This window comes from Ascaphus truei, chromosome 5 (genome assembly GCF_040206685.1).
Source record: "Ascaphus truei isolate aAscTru1 chromosome 5, aAscTru1.hap1, whole genome shotgun sequence".
In the NCBI taxonomy this organism is placed as follows: Eukaryota; Metazoa; Chordata; class Amphibia; order Anura; family Ascaphidae; genus Ascaphus; species Ascaphus truei.
In genome coordinates, this window is record NC_134487.1 from 301,325,719 (window position 1) to 301,340,229 (window position 14,511).

Here is a 14,511-nt window from a genome sequence, read left to right on the forward strand (position 1 = left end):
TACCCGGCGTACAGTGCTATGTTATATTGTTACCCGGGGTACGGCGCTATGTTATATTGTTACCCGGGGTACGGCGCTATGTTATATTGTTACCTGGGGTACGGCGCTATATTATGTTGTTACTCGGGGTATGGTGCTATGTTATATTGTTACCCGGGGTACGGCGCTATGTTATGTTGTTACCCGGGGTACGGCGCTATGTTATATTGTTACCCGGGGTACGGCGCTATGTTATATTGTTACTCGGGGTACGGCGCTATGTTATATTGTTACTCGGGGTACGGCGCTATGTTATATTGTTACCCGGGGTACGCCGCTATATTATATTGTTACCCGGGGTACGGCGCTATGTTATATTGTTACCCGTGGTACGGCGCTATGTTATATTGTTACCTGTAGTACGGCGCTATGTTATATTGTTACCCGGGGTACGGCGCTATGTTATATTATTACTCGGGGTACGGTGCTATGTTATATTGTTACCCGGGGTACGGCGCTATGTTATATTATTACTCGGGGTACGGTGCTATGTTATATTGTTACCCAGGGTACGGCGCTATGTTATATTGTTACCCGGGGTACGGCGCTATGTTATGTTGTTACCCGGGGTACGGCGCTATGTTATATTGTTACTCGGGGTACGGCGCTATGTTATATTGTTACTCGGGGTACGGCGCTATGTTATATTGTTACTCGGGGTACGGCGCTATGTTATATTGTTACTCGGGGTACGGCGCTATGTTATATTGTTACCTGGGGTACGGTGCTATGTTATATTGTTACTCGGGGTACGGCGCTATGTTATATTGTTACTCGGGGTACGGCGCTATGTTATATTGTTACCCGGGGTACGGCGCTATATTATGTTGTTACTCGGGGTACGGTGCTATGTTATATTGTTACCCGGGGTACGGCGCTATGTTATATTGTTACCTGGGGTACGGCGCTATGTTATGTTGTTACCCGGGGTACGGCGCTATGTTATATTGTTACCCGGGGTACGGCGCTATATTATATTGTTACTCGGGGTACGGTGCTATGTTATATTGTTACCCGGGGTACGGCGCTGTGTTATATTGTTACCCGGGGTACGGTGCTATGTTATATTGTTACCCGGGGTACGGCGCTATATTATGTTGTTACTCGGGGTACGGTGCTATGTTATATTGTTACCTGGGGTACGGCGCTATGTTATATTGTTACCTGGGGTACGGTGCTATGTTATATTATTACTCGGGGTACGGTGCTATGTTATATTGTTACCCGGGGTACGGCGCTATGTTATATTGTTACTCGGGGTACGGCGCTATGTTATATTGTTACCCGGGGTACGGCGCTGTGTTATATTGTTACCCGGGGTACGGTGCTATGTTATATTGTTACCCGGGGTACGGCGCTGTGTTATATTGTTACCCGGGGTACGGTGCTATGTTATATTGTTACCCGGGGTACGGTGCTATGTGATATTGTTACCCGGGGTACGGCGCTGTGTTATATTGTTACCCGGGGTACGGTGCTATGTTATATTGTTACCCGGGGTACGACGCTATGTTATATTGTTACCCGGGGTACGGCGCTGTGTTATATTGTTACCCGGGGTACGGTGCTATGTTATATTGTTACCCGGCGTACAGTGCTATGTTATATTGTTACCCGGGGTACGGCGCTATGTTATATTGTTACCCGGGGTACGGCGCTATGTTATATTGTTACCTGGGGTACGGCGCTATATTATGTTGTTACTCGGGGTATGGTGCTATGTTATATTGTTACCCGGGGTACGGTGCTATGTTATATTGTTACCCAGGGTACGGCGCTATGTTATATTGTTACCCGGGGTACGGCGCTATGTTATGTTGTTACCCGGGGTACGGCGCTATGTTATATTGTTACCCGGGGTACGGCGCTATGTTATATTGTTACTCGGGGTACGGCGCTATGTTATATTGTTACTCGGGGTACGGCGCTATGTTATATTGTTACCCGGGGTACGCCGCTATATTATATTGTTACCCGGGGTACGGCGCTATGTTATATTGTTACCCGTGGTACGGCGCTATGTTATATTGTTACCTGTAGTACGGCGCTATGTTATATTGTTACCCGGGGTACGGCGCTATGTTATATTATTACTCGGGGTACGGTGCTATGTTATATTGTTACCCGGGGTACGGCGCTATGTTATATTATTACTCGGGGTACGGTGCTATGTTATATTGTTACCCAGGGTACGGCGCTATGTTATATTGTTACCCGGGGTACGGCGCTATGTTATGTTGTTACCCGGGGTACGGCGCTATGTTATATTGTTACTCGGGGTACGGCGCTATGTTATATTGTTACTCGGGGTACGGCGCTATGTTATATTGTTACTCGGGGTACGGCGCTATGTTATATTGTTACTCGGGGTACGGCGCTATGTTATATTGTTACTCGGGGTACGGCGCTATGTTATATTGTTACTCGGGGTACGGCGCTATGTTATATTGTTACCCGGGGTACGGCGCTATGTTATATTATTACTCGGGGTACGGTGCTATGTTATATTGTTACCCAGGGTACGGCGCTATGTTATATTGTTACCCGGGGTACGGCGCTATGTTATGTTGTTACCCGGGGTACGGCGCTATGTTATATTGTTACCTGGGGTACGGCGCTATATTATGTTGTTACTCGGGGTATGGTGCTATGTTATATTGTTACCCGGGGTACGGCGCTATGTTATATTGTTACCTGGGGTACGGCGCTATGTTATGTTGTTACCCGGGGTACGGCGCTATGTTATATTGTTACCCGGGGTACGGCGCTATATTATATTGTTACTCGGGGTACGGTGCTATGTTATATTGTTACCCGGGGTACGGCGCTGTGTTATATTGTTACCCGGGGTACGGTGCTATGTTATATTGTTACCCGGGGTACGGTGCTATGTTATATTGTTACCCGGGGTACGGCGCTATGTTATATTGTTACCTGGGGTACGGTGCTATGTTATATTATTACTCGGGGTACGGTGCTATGTTATATTGTTACCCGGGGTACGGCGCTATGTTATATTGTTACCTGGGGTACGGTGCTATGTTATATTGTTACTCGGGGTACGGTGCTATGTTATATTGTTACCTGGGGTACGGCGCTATGTTATATTGTTACCCGGGGTACGGCGCTATGTTATATTGTTACCCGGGGTACGGCGCTATGTTATATTATTACTCGGGGTACGGTGCTATGTTATATTGTTACTCGGGGTACGGCGCTATGTTATATTGTTACCCGGGGTACGGCGCTATGTTATATTATTACTCGGGGTACGGTGCTATGTTATATTGTTACCCAGGGTACGGCGCTATGTTATATTGTTACCCGGGGTACGGCGCTATGTTATGTTGTTACCCGGGGTACGGCGCTATGTTATATTGTTACCCGGGGTACGGTGCTATGTTATATTGTTACCCGGGGTACGGCGCTATGTTATGTTGTTACCCGGGGTACGGCGCTATGTTATATTGTTACCCGGGGTACGGCGCTATGTTATGTTGTTACCCGGGGTACGGCGCTATGTTATATTGTTACCTGGGGTACGGCGCTATGTTATATTGTTACCCGGGGTACGGCGCTATGTTATATTGTTACCCGGGGTACGGCGCTGTGTTATATTGTTACCCGGGGTACGGTGCTATGTTATATTGTTACCCGGGGTACGGCGCTGTGTTATATTGTTACCCGGGGTACGGTGCTATGTTATATTGTTACCCGGGGTACGGTGCTATGTTATATTGTTACCCGGGGTACGGCGCTGTGTTATATTGTTACCCGGGGTACGGTGCTATGTTATATTGTTACCCGGGGTACGACGCTATGTTATATTGTTACCCGGGGTACGGCGTTATATTATATTGTTACCCGGGGTACGACGCTATATTATTTGTTTCCCGGGGTACGGCGCTATGTTATATTGTTACCCGGGGTACGGTGCTATGTTATATTGTTACCCGGGGTACGGCGCTATGTTATATTGTTACCCGAGTTACGGCGCTGTGTTATATTGTTACCCGGGGTACGGTGCTATGTTATATTGTTACCCGGGGTACGGCGCTATGTTATATTGTTACCCGGGGTACGGCGCTATGTTATATTGTTACCCGGGGTACGGCGCTATGTTATATTGTTACTCGGGGTACGGCGCTATGTTATATTGTTACCCGGGGTACGGCGCTATGTTATATTGTTACTCGGGGTACGGTGCTATGTTATATTGTTACTCGGGGTACGGCGCTATGTTATATTGTTACCCGGGGTACGGCGCTATATTATATTGTTACCCGGGGTACGGCGCTGTTATATTGTTACCCGGGGTACGGTGCTATGTTATATTGTTACTCGGGGTACGGTGCTATGTTATATTGTTACCCGGGGTACGGCGCTATATTATATTGTTACCCGGCGTACGGTGCTATGTTATATTGTTACCCGGGGTACGGCGCTATGTTATATTGTTACCCGGTGTACGGCGCTATGTTATATTGTTACCCGGGGTACGGCGCTATGTTATATTGTTACCCGGCGTACGGTGCTATGTTATATTGTTACTTGGGGTACGGCGCTATGTTATATTGTTACCCGGGGTACGGATCTATGTTATATTATTACTCGGGGTACGGTGCTATGTTATATTATTACTCGGGGTACGGTGCTATGTTATATTGTTACCCGGGGTACGGCGCTATGTTATATTATTACTCGGGGTACGGTGCTATGTTATATTGTTACCCGGGGTACGGCGCTATGTTATATTATTACTCGGGGTACGGTGCTATGTTATATTGTTACCCGGGGTACGGCGCTATGTTATATTATTACTCGGGGTACGGTGCTATGTTATATTGTTACCCGGGGTACGGCGCTATGTTATGTTGTTACCCGGGGTACGGCGCTATGTTATATTATTACTCGGGGTACGGTGCTATGTTATATTGTTACTCGGGGTACGGCGCTATATTATATTGTTACCCGGGGTACGGTGCTATGTTATATTGTTACCCGGGGTACGGCGCTATGTTATATTGTTACCCGGCGTACGGTGCTATGTTATATTGTTACCCGGGGTACGGCGCTATGTTATATTGTTACCCGGGGTACGGCGCTATGTTATATTATTACTCGGGGTACGGTGCTATGTTATATTGTTACCCGGGTACGGTGCTATGTTATATTGTTACCCGGGGTACGGCGCTATGTTATATTGTTACCTGGGGTACGGCGCTATGTTATATTGTTACCTGGGGTACGGTGCTATATTATATTGTTACCCGGGGTACGGTGCTATATTATATTGTTACTCGGGGTTCGGTGCTATATTATATTGTTACCCGGGGTACGGTGCTATATTATATTGTTACTTGGGGTACGGCGCTATGTTATATTGTTACCCGGGGTACAGTGCTATATTATATTGTTACATGGGGTACGGTGCTATATTATATTGTTACCTGGGGTATGGCGCTGTTATATTGTTACCCAGGGTACGGCGCTATGTTATATTGTTACACGGGGTACGGTGCTATATTATATTGTTAGCTGGGGTATGGCGCTGTTATATTGTTACCCAGGGTACGGCGCTATTTTATATTGTTACCTGGGGTACGGTGCTATGTTAGATTGTTACCCGGGGTACGGCGCTATATTATATTGTTACCCGGGGTTCGGTGCTATATTATATTGTTACCCGGGGTACGGCGCTATGTTATATTGTTACCCGGCGTACGGTGCTATGTTATATTGTTACCCGGGGTACGGTGCTATATTATTTGTTTCCCGGGGTACGGCGCTATGTTATATTATTACTCGGGGTACGGTGCTATGTTATATTGTTACCCGGGGTACGGCGCTATATTATATTGTTACCCGGGGTACGGCGCTATGTTATATTATTACTCGGGGTACGGTGCTATGTTATATTGTTACTCGGGGTACGGCGCTATGTTATATTGTTACCCGGGGTACGGCGCTATGTTATATTGTTACCCGGGGTACGGCGCTATGTTATATTGTTACTCGGGGTTCGGTGCTATATTATATTGTTACCCGGGGTACGGCGCTATATTATATTGTTACTTGGGGTACGGCGCTATGTTATATTGTTACTCGGGGTTCGGTGCTATATTATATTGTTACCCGGGGTACGGCGCTATGTTATATTGTTACCTGGGGTATGGCGCTGTTATATTGTTACCCAGGGTACGGCGCTATGTTATATTGTTACCTGGGGTACGGCGCTATGTTATATTGTTACCCGGGGTACGGCGCTATTTTATATTGTTACCCGGGGTACGGTGCTATGTTAGATTGTTACCTGGGGTATGGCGCTGTTATATTGTTACCCAGGGTATGGCGCTATGTTATATTGTTACCTGGGGTATGGCGCTGTTATATTGTTACCTGGGGTACGGCGCTATTTTATATTGTTACCTGGGGTACGGTACTATGTTAGATTGTTACCCGGGGTACGGCGCTATATTATATTGTTACCCGGGGTTCGGTGCTATATTATATTGTTACCCGGGGTACGGTGCTATGTTATATTGTTACCCGGGGTACGGTGCTATGTTATATTGTTACCCGGGGTACGGCGCTGTTATATTGTTACCCGGGGTACGGTGCTATGTTATATTGTTACCCGGGGTACGGCGCTATGTTATATTGTTACCCGGCGTACGGCGCTATATTATATTGTTACCCGGGGTACGGCGCTATGTTATATTATTACTCGGGGTACGGTGCTATGTTATATTGTTACCCGGGGTACGGCGCTATGTTATATTGTTACCCGGGGTACGGCGCTATGTTATATTGTTACCCGGGGTACGGTGCTATGTTATGTTGTTACCCGGGGTACGGCGCTATGTTATATTATTACTCGGGGTACGGTGCTATGTTATATTGTTACTCGGGGTACGGCGCTATGTTATGTTGTTACCCGGGGTACGGCGCTATGTTATATTATTACTCGGGGTACGGTGCTATGTTATATTGTTACTCGGGGTACGGCGCTATGTTATATTGTTACCCGGGGTACGGCGCTATATTATATTGTTACCCGGGGTACGGCGCTGTTATATTGTTACCCGGGGTACGGTGCTATGTTATATTGTTACTCGGGGTACGGTGCTATGTTATATTGTTACCCGGGGTACGGCGCTATATTATATTGTTACCCGGCGTACGGTGCTATGTTATATTGTTACCCGGGGTACGGCGCTATGTTATATTGTTACCCGGGGTACGGCGCTATGTTATATTGTTACCCGGGGTACGGCGCTATGTTATATTGTTACCCGGCGTACGGTGCTATGTTATATTGTTACCCGGGGTACGGCGCTATGTTATATTGTTACCCGGGGTACAGATCTATGTTATATTATTACTCGGGGTACGGTGCTATGTTATATTATTACTCGGGGTACGGTGCTATGTTATATTGTTACCCGGGGTACGGCGCTATGTTATATTATTACTCGGGGTACGGTGCTATGTTATATTGTTACCCGGGGTACGGCGCTATGTTATATTATTACTCGGGGTACGGCGCTATGTTATATTGTTACCCGGGGTACGGCGCTATGTTATGTTGTTACCCGGGGTACGGCGCTATGTTATATTATTACTCGGGGTACGGTGCTATGTTATATTGTTACTCGGGGTACGGCGCTATATTATATTGTTACCCGGGGTACGGTGCTATGTTATATTGTTACCCGGGGTACGGCGCTATGTTATATTGTTACCCGGCGTACGGTGCTATGTTATATTGTTACCCGGGGTACGGCGCTATGTTATATTGTTACCCGGCGTACGGTGCTATGTTATATTGTTACCCGGGGTACGGCGCTATGTTATATTGTTACCCGGCGTACGGTGCTATGTTATATTGTTACCCGGGGTACGGCGCTATGTTATATTGTTACCCGGGGTACGGCGCTATGTTATATTATTACTCGGGGTACGGCGCTATGTTATATTGTTACCCGGGGTACGGCGCTATGTTATATTGTTACCCGGGGTACGGCGCTATGTTATATTATTACTCGGGTACGGTGCTATGTTATATTGTTACCCGGGGTACGGCGCTATGTTATATTATTACTCGGGGTACGGTGCTATGTTATATTGTTACCCGGGGTACGGCGCTATGTTATATTGTTACCCGGGGTACGGCGCTATGTTATATTGTTACCCGTGGTACGCCGCTATATTATATTGTTACCCGGGGTACGGCGCTATGTTATATTGTTACCCGTGGTACGGCGCTATGTTATATTGTTACCTGTAGTACGGCGCTATGTTATATTGTTACCCGTGGTACGGCGCTATGTTATGTTGTTACCCGGGGTACGGCGCTATGTTATATTGTTACCCGGGGTACGGCGCTATGTTATGTTGTTACCCGGGGTACGGCGCTATGTTATATTATTACTCGGGGTACGGTGCTATGTTATATTGTTACCCGGGGTACGGCGCTATGTTATATTATTACTCGGGGTACGGTGCTATGTTATATTGTTACCCAGGGTACGGCGCTATGTTATATTGTTACCCGGGGTACGGCGCTATGTTATATTGTTACTCGGGGTACGGCGCTATGTTATATTGTTACTCGGGGTACGGCGCTATGTTATATTGTTACTCGGGGTACGGCGCTATGTTATATTGTTACTCGGGGTACGGCGCTATGTTATATTGTTACTCGGGGTACGGCGCTATGTTATATTGTTACTCGGGGTACGGCGCTATGTTATATTGTTACTCGGGGTACGGCGCTATGTTATATTGTTACCTGGGGTACGGTGCTATGTTATATTGTTACTCGGGGTACGGCGCTATGTTATATTGTTACTCGGGGTACGGCGCTATGTTATATTGTTACCCGGGGTACGGCGCTATGTTATATTGTTACCCGAGGTACGGCGCTATGTTATATTGTTACCCGAGGTACGGCGCTATGTTATATTGTTACCCGGCGTACGGCGCTATATTATATTATTACTCGGGGTACGGCGCTATGTTATATTATTACTCGGGGTACGGTGCTATGTTATATTGTTACCCAGGGTACGGCGCTATGTTATATTGTTACCCGGGGTACGGCGCTATGTTATGTTGTTACCCGGGGTACGGCGCTATGTTATATTGTTACCCGGGGTACGGCGCTATGTTATGTTGTTACCCGGGGTACGGCGCTATGTTATATTGTTACCTGGGGTACGGCGCTATATTATGTTGTTACTCGGGGTACGGTGCTATGTTATATTGTTACCCGGGGTACGGCGCTATGTTATATTGTTACCTGGGGTACGGCGCTATATTATGTTGTTACTCGGGGTACGGCGCTATGTTATGTTGTTACCCGGGGTACGGCGCTATGTTATATTGTTACCCGGGGTACGGCGCTATATTATATTGTTACTCGGGGTACGGTGCTATGTTATATTGTTACCCGGGGTACGGCGCTGTGTTATATTGTTACCCGGGGTACGGTGCTATGTTATATTGTTACCCGGGGTACGGTGCTATGTTATATTATTACTCGGGGTACGGTGCTATGTTATATTGTTACCCGGGGTACGGCGCTATGTTATATTGTTACTCGGGGTACGGCGCTATGTTATATTGTTACCCGGGGTACGGCGCTGTGTTATATTGTTACCCGGGGTACGGTGCTATGTTATATTGTTACCCGGGGTACGGCGCTGTGTTATATTGTTACCCGGGGTACGGTGCTATGTTATATTGTTACCCGGGGTACGGTGCTATGTGATATTGTTACCCGGGGTACGGCGCTGTGTTATATTGTTACCCGGGGTACGGTGCTATGTTATATTGTTACCCGGGGTACGACGCTATGTTATATTGTTACCCGGGGTACGGCGCTGTGTTATATTGTTACCCGGGGTACGGTGCTATGTTATATTGTTACCCGGCGTACGGTGCTATGTTATATTGTTACCCGGGGTACGGCGCTATGTTATATTGTTACCCGGGGTACGGCGCTATGTTATATTGTTACCTGGGGTACGGCGCTATATTATGTTGTTACTCGGGGTATGGTGCTATGTTATATTGTTACCCGGGGTACGGCGCTATGTTATGTTGTTACCCGGGGTACGGCGCTATGTTATATTGTTACCCGGGGTACGGCGCTATGTTATATTGTTACTCGGGGTACGGCGCTATGTTATATTGTTACTCGGGGTACGGCGCTATGTTATATTGTTACCCGGGGTACGCCGCTATATTATATTGTTACCCGGGGTACGGCGCTATGTTATATTGTTACCCGTGGTACGGCGCTATGTTATATTGTTACCTGTAGTACGGCGCTATGTTATATTGTTACCCGGGGTACGGCGCTGTGTTATATTGTTACCCGAGGTACGGCGCTATGTTATGTTGTTACCCGGGGTACGGCGCTATGTTATATTGTTACCCGGGGTACGGCGCTATATTATATTGTTACTCGGGGTACGGTGCTATGTTATATTGTTACCCGGGGTACGGCGCTGTGTTATATTGTTACCCGGGGTACGGCGCTATGTTATATTGTTACCCGGGGTACGGCGCTATGTTATGTTGTTACCCGGGGTACGGCGCTATGTTATATTGTTACCTGGGGTACGGTGCTATGTTATATTATTACTCGGGGTACGGTGCTATGTTATATTGTTACCCGGGGTACGGCGCTATGTTATATTGTTACCTGGGGTACGGTGCTATGTTATATTGTTACTCGGGGTACGGTGCTATGTTATATTGTTACCTGGGGTACGGCGCTATGTTATATTGTTACCCGGGGTACGGCGCTATGTTATATTGTTACCCGGGGTACGGTGCTATGTTATATTGTTACCCGGGGTACGGTGCTATGTTATATTGTTACCCGGGGTACGGTGCTATGTTATATTGTTACCCGGGGTACGGCGCTATGTTATATTATTACTCGGGGTACGGTGCTATGTTATATTGTTACCCAGGGTACGGCGCTATGTTATATTGTTACCCGGGGTACGGCGCTATGTTATATTGTTACCCGGGGTACGGTGCTATGTTATATTGTTACCCGAGGTACGGTGCTATGTTATATTGTTACCCAGGGTACGGCGCTATGTTATATTGTTACCTGGGGTACGGCGCTATGTTATATTGTTACCCGGGGTACGGTGCTATGTTATATTGTTACCCGGGGTACGGCGCTATGTTATATTATTACTCGGGGTACGGTGCTATGTTATATTGTTACCCAGGGTACGGCGCTATGTTATATTGTTACCCGGGGTACGGCGCTATGTTATATTGTTACCCGGGGTACGGTGCTATGTTATATTGTTACCCGAGGTACGGTGCTATGTTATATTGTTACCCGGGGTACGGCGCTATATTATATTGTTACCCGGGGTACGGCGCTATGTTATATTGTTACCCGGGGTACGGCGCTATGTTATATTGTTACCCGGGGTACGGCGCTATGTTATATTGTTACCCGGGGTACGGCGCTATGTTATATTGTTACCCGGGGTACGGCGCTATGTTATGTTGTTACCCGGGGTACGGCGCTATGTTATATTGTTACCCGGGGTACGGCGCTATGTTATGTTGTTACCCGGGGTACGGCGCTATGTTATATTGTTACCCGGGGTACGGCGCTATGTTATGTTGTTACCCGGGGTACGGCGCTATGTTATATTGTTACCTGGGGTACGGCGCTATGTTATATTGTTACCCGGGGTACGGCGCTGTGTTATATTGTTACCCGGGGTACGGTGCTATGTTATATTGTTACCCGGGGTACGGCGCTGTGTTATATTGTTACCCGGGGTACGGTGCTATGTTATATTGTTACCCGGGGTACGGTGCTATGTTATATTGTTACCCGGGGTACGGCGCTGTGTTATATTGTTACCCGGGGTACGGTGCTATGTTATATTGTTACCCGGGGTACGACGCTATGTTATATTGTTACCCGGGGTACGGCGCTATATTATATTGTTACCCGGGGTACGACGCTATATTATTTGTTTCCCGGGGTACGGCGCTATGTTATATTGTTACCCGGGGTACGGTGCTATGTTATATTGTTACCCGGGGTACGGCGCTATGTTATATTGTTACCCGGGGTACGGCGCTGTGTTATATTGTTACCCGGGGTACGGTGCTATGTTATATTGTTACCCGGGGTACGGCGCTATGTTATATTGTTACCCGGGGTACGGCGCTATGTTATATTGTTACCCGGGGTACGGCGCTATGTTATATTGTTACTCGGGGTACGGCGCTATGTTATATTGTTACTCGGGGTACGGCGCTATGTTATATTGTTACCCGGGGTACGGCGCTATGTTATATTGTTACTCGGGGTACGGTGCTATGTTATATTGTTACTCGGGGTACGGTGCTATGTTATATTGTTACCCGGGGTACGGCGCTATGTTATGTTGTTACCCGGGGTACGGCACCATGTTATATTGTTACCCGGGGTACGGCGCTATGTTATATTGTTACTCGGGGTACGGTGCTATGTTATATTGTTACCCGGGGTACGGCGCTATGTTATATTGTTACCCGGGGTACGGTGCTATGTTATATTGTTACCCGGGGTACGGTGCTATGTTATATTGTTACTCGGGGTACGGTGCTATGTTATATTGTTACCCGGGGTACGGCATGCTACTTCCAGGTTTCTCTGGCCCCAAACATAAACCAAGAAACTCTTCAGAATACGGATTAATTGCACGTCTATCTTCTACATTATATCCAGCATAATAGGGAATTATAATTAACCCCTTCACAGCTAGAAAAGCTCATCCACTGCACTGCATGTGCTGCTGTAACCGGCACTTTCTGCTGGTGTCACAATCTCCCCCCGTTATAAGTTACTGCCTGAGATTTGTGCTGGGTGTTTTTTTGTTGCCAGGTAGAATAGTTTGCTGAAAGTTACAGTAGTGTCAGCTTGCTTATACATCACTGTATACACTGCACCTTCCGCTGTTGCACTAATTTCCTTCCTTTTGATTTGTTTTTAATATTTTATAGTCCTTGTTTCCCCCCTCACTGATCTTCAGCGTTTCAGGGATGGCGATGCGGGGAAGATCTCTGCCCCTTTAACTGAAGCAGAAATTCTTATTAATGTTCCATTATTTGGAAAGCCATTCGGTCATAAGACGAACGTAAATCATCAGATGTAAATAATAATACAAATAATAATTCTACTTGGTTATAGTTTGTTGTCTGTTTTAACGAGATAATTACATTGAATTTTTTTCCGAAGATGAAACCAAAAACGAAGTACTTTGCGCAGAGCATTAAAAGATAAACGTGGAAATAATATAAGAATGTGAATTGAATTGTATTGTTTGTAGAAACACAGACTTGACATTTGGTTTTCGCTTGCTAGTTTTGACGTATGTATACAGTCAGCAGTGTGTTTTAGTTTTCCCAAACATGATTGTATTTTGCTGCTAATTTCAGACATCCTGAAGGTGAATTGAATACAGATGGACATATAAGGTACTGAAGTATAAAACACATTTTCTTTGCTTCTGTTAATCATTAATCCAAATAATGTTAAACATTCACTTTCTTGCGTCCGCCGGCCGTGTACACATTGCATGATAACGTGACTTCTTAGGCTGGATAATCTGGTCAATTTACTCTGTTTGATATTGGAATTCACAAACCTTTCTGGAAAGTATGTGGTTACTGAATGCATTTCCTTTTTGGGGGTTAGTTTATGTTACAGAGCAGGGGGGGGGAGGGAGGTGGGGGGGGGGAGGGTTGGTAGGGGCAACTCCAGTCTTCAGGGGCCACCAACAGGTCAGATTTTCAGGATATCCCTGCTTCAGCACAGGTGGGGGCAGTCAGCGCCGCAGACAGGTTTCCCGGGGCCCAGGACTAGTTTCCACCGGGGCTACCCGCCCCCCCCCCCCCACCCATGTGTCGGCGGCCTTGTGAGAATCTCCCCTCCCCACCATTTTCTCTTACACTCTCACTCTCCCCCTTTTACACCCCCACTTCTCCCCTCCCCCTCTTACACCCCTATCTCTTAAACTCCCCCTTCTCATCCTGTCACACAGACAAACACACACAGACACACACACAAAATAAGCCCCCTCCCCAAATATATACACACACGGTAGTATAAGGGAGTCATGGGCCTGGGACAAGTGGGCTTGCTTGAGCCACATGGCCAGTGCACAGGAGTGCCCTGCAGGCCAGTGGAGGCCTAAGGAAGGGATGGATAGATGGGCAGTGCTGAGGGAAGGGGGGGCCCTCCAGTCCTGCAGGAGAGGAGGGAAGGGAGGGACATATAGGGGTGGCATCCAGAAAAAGGGAAGGTCCTTCTTGTATGTACAGAGGTAACTGTATTGTGGATGGCAGGGGGCCAGGCCCAGGACAGTGTTCCCGGCGGCCCCCCCTGTTGGCGGCCTCCAGTATAGTCTTTGGCTGAGCCACTATTTTATC

At 47.0% G+C, this 14,511-nt stretch overlaps 1 protein-coding gene across 11 annotated transcripts in view; it reads left to right on the forward strand.

The window, feature by feature from the left end:
* Positions 1-14,511, forward strand: part of ABCC9 (ATP binding cassette subfamily C member 9) — a 148,402-nt gene that overhangs the window by 62,571 nt on the left and 71,320 nt on the right. For 9 of the 11 annotated variants that reach the window (XM_075602921.1, XM_075602920.1, XM_075602923.1 and 6 more), the window contains one exon: positions 13,519-13,557. The exons of the other annotated variants lie outside the window; for them this stretch is intronic. In XM_075602921.1, the coding sequence (XP_075459036.1) occupies positions 13,519-13,557 (39 nt within the window). The remainder of the gene's footprint in view (positions 1-13,518; positions 13,558-14,511) is intronic. 11 annotated transcript variants of the gene reach the window in all.